Genomic DNA, 5,799 nt, shown 5'->3' on the forward strand with positions numbered 1-5,799 from the left:
TTCAAACTTACATTTCCAATTTCCGTCAGCACAATTACCACCACATATTGACACCCATATCCTAAACCTCACCACCACCACCACCATCAAACTTATACATCTGTCAGTTTTTGCATAGAATTAGAGCGTTTCCTTATAGGAATATCAAATTTGGGGTTTCATGGAGATTACAGAAATTGGGTTTACGCTATCGATTTGGGTATGTGGGGATTTGGATTTTTTTGGGAGGAAAATGAGTGGAAGATAGTATTTTTGGAGAAATACTGTAATTCTTAAAATTGACTAGGTAATAATTAATTTCTGTGTATGTGTGGCCCTAAACCTTCAAAATGAATTTTAGATAATCAAAACCTAAGCTAAACCCTAACTTTAAAACGATTCGCTTCGATTTGAAACCGAATGTTGATGGATCCACAATTTTACATGGATGGTTTCGGTGCGAATTGATTGGTTGACGGTTTGCTTAAATCCCTATTGGAGGTGCTGCAAGGGCCTTGTTATTTCCTTTCTCACAGCCATTCATTTTGATATTTTTAATTCTACTATGTTCTCTAATTTTTTCCTTTTAATTTTTAGCTTTTTACTCACATCTTTATACAATTTGGATGGTTTTGGTAAGAAGTACTGAAGTTAAGAAATGGACTTCTGAAATCTTTTTATGAGTTTTTATTTGTGTACTAAGATAGGGAACGACAAAAGATACATACATACATAAATAGGATTCATTTCAACTAGACTTGATTGATGACCCTCTAGTAGTTTATCTGCAAGCAAATCAACCTATCCTTTAAATAGGACTTATGCAATGGTTGCAATACGATGCATTTGGCCGTGATTTCTAGTCTGGCAGACACATATTTATGTACACCAATTATTATTGCAAGTCATAAACTTGGTGATCGGTTTCTTTTCTCATCCCTTCAACTCCACTTTTAGTTGACATGATTAGTCGGGGGAAAATATTCAAATACAAAGTTAATATAATCATGTCTACTTAATGACAAAGCAAGAAGTAAGAACAATTTTATAGGTACATAATTTATTTTATTTTATTTTTTATTTTTATTTTTTACAAAAATCAAACAAATGAATACTTGATATATTATCATTGGAAAATGATAAAAATACAAAAGAAAAGCAGACATATAGGTGGTGCCGACGTAGTACTTGTAAGATTCCATTTTTTCCCCTGTACTTGTAGAAAAATTCAAGAAGTAATAAGTCCCTATCATGAACCTTTTTTTTTTTTTTTTTTCCAATTTGGTTTGATTTTAAAAGGCATTCTTTCAATCACATAGGACGCGTAACAAGGCAAGTTTTATCCGACATGGTTGCACACTCTTTTTATTTCACACATATATCATTTAAACAAAAGAAAGTACACCAATGATAACAATTTCACACGAATTATTGAATGATACTGTAATATATTTCATGATCCTCTAGGAGAAATTGTATAAAAATCTTGGGAGTGAGGTCATTTCTCGTTGTAAAAATATATCATGTTTTTTTCAGTGGCTAATATTTGGTTGGTCGAGAAAACATTGGTCAGCAAAGACGATTTCTTTGACTTGTTCTATTTGGTTGGGAAAAAAATCGTACCGAATCCGAAATTTTTGGGTATTTAATAAGTGGAACCGTCAGGTCCAATTTTAATTATGGAACCATTTGAATTCGGTTCTATTCGGTTCCCAAATTCCATATTATAATTAATTTTTTTAATATTTACGAAATTAAATTAATTCAACTAATGATATGTTCAACTTTAGCTCTTACAAAATAAAGTAGTTTAATCTTATGTGTCTTTTGTATCTCTCTTTACTGAGTTTTTCATAAATTTGATTGTTAAAATCACAGGAAGAGAAAAATGGCGAGCTCAAAATAATTAAGAAAGGCGTTGTCGAGCTTCAATTAGACTTCTCCAAAATTGTAGAAACGGCACTACGGTAAAGTAACAGATTTGGATAAAACTTAGGTCAATTAGAGTAAAAGGTTCGATTTGAAAGTTTTGTCTAATCCTAATTTTTATTAGTGCGTTTTCGCCGACTAATTTTTGGTTGATCGAGAAAGCTATAGTTTCTTATAGTGGTTGGTGGTTTCAAAACGGTTGAATCAGGTTTTAGAATCTTGCTATAAAGAAGTTTTTTCGAATTTGGTTATAAACCTTTTACTTCTATTTCAATTTAAGTTCTTCATCTGCAAAAAAATAAAAAATAAAAATAAAAATCGCATAGCCACCATATAATCTATAGCTAACTTTTCGCACATACTCTATGTAAAATGTCTCAAAGGCTGAAAAGGTGAGTTTTATTGACAAGAATCACAATAATTTTTAAGTTCGGTGAATAAATTATAATAAGAAACATTTTAATAACTGAACAAACTTGTCAAGGCTTGCTCGAGGCTTAATTCGTCTAGATATGCTGGGGATGGCTTATTTAAGGAAGTGAACTATCCAATTTGAAGTTTTGGGTAATGGTGTCTATTGAGATCTTACTTGTTATTTGGACTGCTTTTTTAGTATTGTAACTACGGTTTTCCTCTGTCATAAGCAAGGATTTTGATAAAGCTTGGACAAAAAAATAAAATAAATAATAATAAAAATTTAAGACCTAAAAAAAAAAAAAAAAAAGAAGAAGAAGAAGAAGAAGAAGAAGAAACATTTAGACGAACAAAGTGAAATGATGCCATGTCTTATAGATTTGCTAAACCATCTAAACATGTAGACAGAAATTTTGATACTCTTCTTAATTGTAACAATTAAAATTTTAAATTTATTGCAATTTTTTTTTTTACTACAAAAAAAATCCTCGGCCTAGCTCATTTTTTTTTTTTTTTTTTTTTTTTTTTTTGTGTATTTTAATTAGGTCTGGGCGCGGGTTGGTTCGATTCGATTTTAAAGAGAACCAAATCGAACCGAACCAAAAATTTCGGGTATTTAGTAAATAGAACCGTTGAGTCCAAATAAAATTATAGAACCGTTCGAGTTCGGTTCGGTTCTGTACTATAATTAAATTTTTTAACATTTATAACAACACTACATAAATACAACTAATAACAAATTCAATCGTAATTTTATAAATTAACGTAATCCAATTTAACATGTATATAACAAGTTGTCCAACAAGATTAATTTACCAATCACATATAGGGAAACTTACACACTAACTTATTCAAATGATCAACGGTCGAGGGTCGCCATCGGACCCCGGAGTTCATAGCTTCGGACTCGGAGGCAAATGTTTTATACATCTTTTTGAGTTTTGGAATGTCAGATGTGTTATGTGTAGGTGATAATGTGTGTAATTTATTTAGGATTAGTCATTAGTGGGTTGGATCACTTGGATGTTGGGCTAAAAAATGGAAGAATAAAAACAAAAAATGGCACTTGGGTTAAAAATTTGAAAATTAGAAATGAAACAAATAATTGGGCTAAAAAATTGGACTTAGAAATTGGTTGGATTATGTCAAGCTAGTTAGGCTAGGGCTTAGGAGATAAAGTATCAATTAATCACCTAATTTGTTAATTTGTTTAGAAAAAATTAAAATAATTTGATTTATTCAATATAAAAAAAAATTAGGAATATTCGGTTCTTGGTCTAGAACCGAGAATCGAACCATACCCGTCGATTCTTAATTCAAATACCCGTTCGGGTATTTAACTTGAGAAAGAACCGTCGGATTCAGTTCGATTCCAGAGATTTGCCCAGCTCTAATTTTAATTTTAATTTCGTCGACCCTACTTGACAATTCATTTTTTATCTTTTAGTTCTAAAAAATATTAAGTGTGTGCGCATTTTGAAGCTACCTTCAAAATCATTTGTACTCTTGCCAAAAAAGAATAGTGCTAAAATGGTAAATGATCCAATTTACTGCTATTTCTGTCGATTTCCAAGCAATTAAAGTTTCTGACCTAATACAATGAGTTGGGCTTCAATTAATTAACAGCACTTTTTGTAATTTTTAAGCTGCTTTTCAGTTTGAGTTTTTAACCGTTAAAAATCAATGTGTTACGCGTACAGAAGCTGCTTCACAGAACTTTTCTAGATGACATGTCAAGCTTGTTTTAAACCAATAAAATAAGAATAAATTACTAAAATACTGAATGATTATCTGAAAACCCACGTGAATGTTGACTAAAAACAAGACAAACCCTACACTATTCCCACTTTTTCCAATCCATTCCTCCTCTCATCTAACCCTATCCATCTGAAACCTTTAATTAGTGTAGATGTCGCCGGTGTTGTCCTCCCAAACTTCAGCTACCGTGAATCCGTCAAACAACAAATAACCTAACATCTTCACCTTTGTCACATAATCGAGTGCACAAATCGCAACAAAGTTGTCGATTTCAAGATGGTGTCGTCGTCTTCTCCGACGGTCGTTGATGGCTTTACACTAGAACCGACTGTGTAGTGTTTCGAATTCCTTCCTTTAATTGGAAAACCTATACGATATGCATATCCTTTGTATAAACCCCACAATTCTTTTTCATTGTTGAATATCATACCCACCACCGGTACCTCAGGCACTATCGAACCATCTTTTCCTACCCTTTCCTTCTCCACTAATATCACATTGCCCGCAACATTCTCGTCAACGCCTCTCTCTACCAAAAATTCATCGCGTACTTCTTCCATTGAACCTTCTACTGCAACACAATAAGTGGCAAAGGTTGAGCAAAACATAAATGAATTTCGGTCAAATAAGCAATTGAAAATGTAATATAAAGGTCATCTCTTTGGTTGGACCTAAGAGCATCTTATTTCGGTTGCACAAAAAATAATACATTCATCAGACCGTAATGTCCAAATGAATTTGCTCCTTAATCATAAACCATACCAAATGCATTAATCCCCCATTTTGACAATGTAATACAAAATTGAACTGGATTGGAAAAAAAATGCTCAAGTTTGTCGAAAAGGAAAAAATTGTAGTAGAAAAGGGAAAAAATGCTTCAAGGCCCCAATATTTTCTTCTTTTGCTATTTCGAATGTCTAAATTGCAGTATAAACTATGTCCGAAATCCAATTCAAGCATATTATGAAATAAGATTTGAACCGACAAAAAAGTCTGCTGCTCACTTGGGGGGTTTTTCGAAGTTGGTGAAGACAGGTTTTCACTGTCACAGGAATCGGACATCAGCATCTTCGCAGTCCAGTTCTATGGGGGAGCAGCTGCCGTCAATGTGTACAAATAGGTGAGACGAGAAAATCTGGGAAGAGACGAGAAAACTTACCGGAATAGGCGGGAGAAATCTGGCGGTTGGAGGGGTCTGACTTCCTTGACCTTTTGTTTCTACTTTTGGGCATTGACCAGATTTCAATTGTTTTGAACAATATTTCTTTTGTGCCACATCATGGAAATTTCAAATTTTTGTATATTTTTTGTGAGACAGCTTCTGTACAAGAAGCATTATTCGTTAAAAATATTGCTTTTAAGCACAATCAAACATATTCGTTCAATTTGCTATCCTTGCTTCCAAATTATTTTATGGACCGATACGAGGGATTATAGAGAATTATAGACTAGTAGTTGATTCACAACCAATATAATATCCACCATCTATGTCAAAATCTTAAACAATAGTTTAAGAATATAAACAGTGTTAATCTTAATTTTAAAATTTCAATTTCAGAAGACACTCAACCTCAATTGATTTGTGTTTTAGTTTTCAATTTTGAATTTTTGTTTGAGGCCTATTTTAAGATTGTAGAAGATGCATTTGGTTGTCGTCCTAAGAATCGTTTTTGAAAAACACGTTTGGTTAAAATTTCTAACAATTATTTTATTCAATGT

The 5,799-nt window shown here is 32.5% G+C and overlaps 1 protein-coding gene across 1 annotated transcript in view; it reads right to left on the reverse strand.

Moving 5' to 3' along the window:
• Positions 1–5,312, reverse strand: part of LOC111374557 — a 9,627-nt gene extending 4,315 nt beyond the window's left edge. The window contains exons 1-2 of the mRNA XM_022997236.1: positions 5,240–5,312; positions 4,524–4,651 (exon numbers count right to left, since the gene is read on the reverse strand). Coding sequence (XP_022853004.1) covers positions 4,524–4,651; positions 5,240–5,312 — 201 coding nt within the window. The remainder of the gene's footprint in view (positions 1–4,523; positions 4,652–5,239) is intronic.
• Between the last annotated feature and the right edge of the window lie 487 nt (positions 5,313–5,799).

The sequence above is a fragment of the Olea europaea genome, unplaced genomic scaffold, assembly GCF_002742605.1.
Source record: "Olea europaea var. sylvestris unplaced genomic scaffold, O_europaea_v1 scaffold126, whole genome shotgun sequence".
Taxonomy (NCBI): Eukaryota; Viridiplantae; Streptophyta; class Magnoliopsida; order Lamiales; family Oleaceae; genus Olea; species Olea europaea.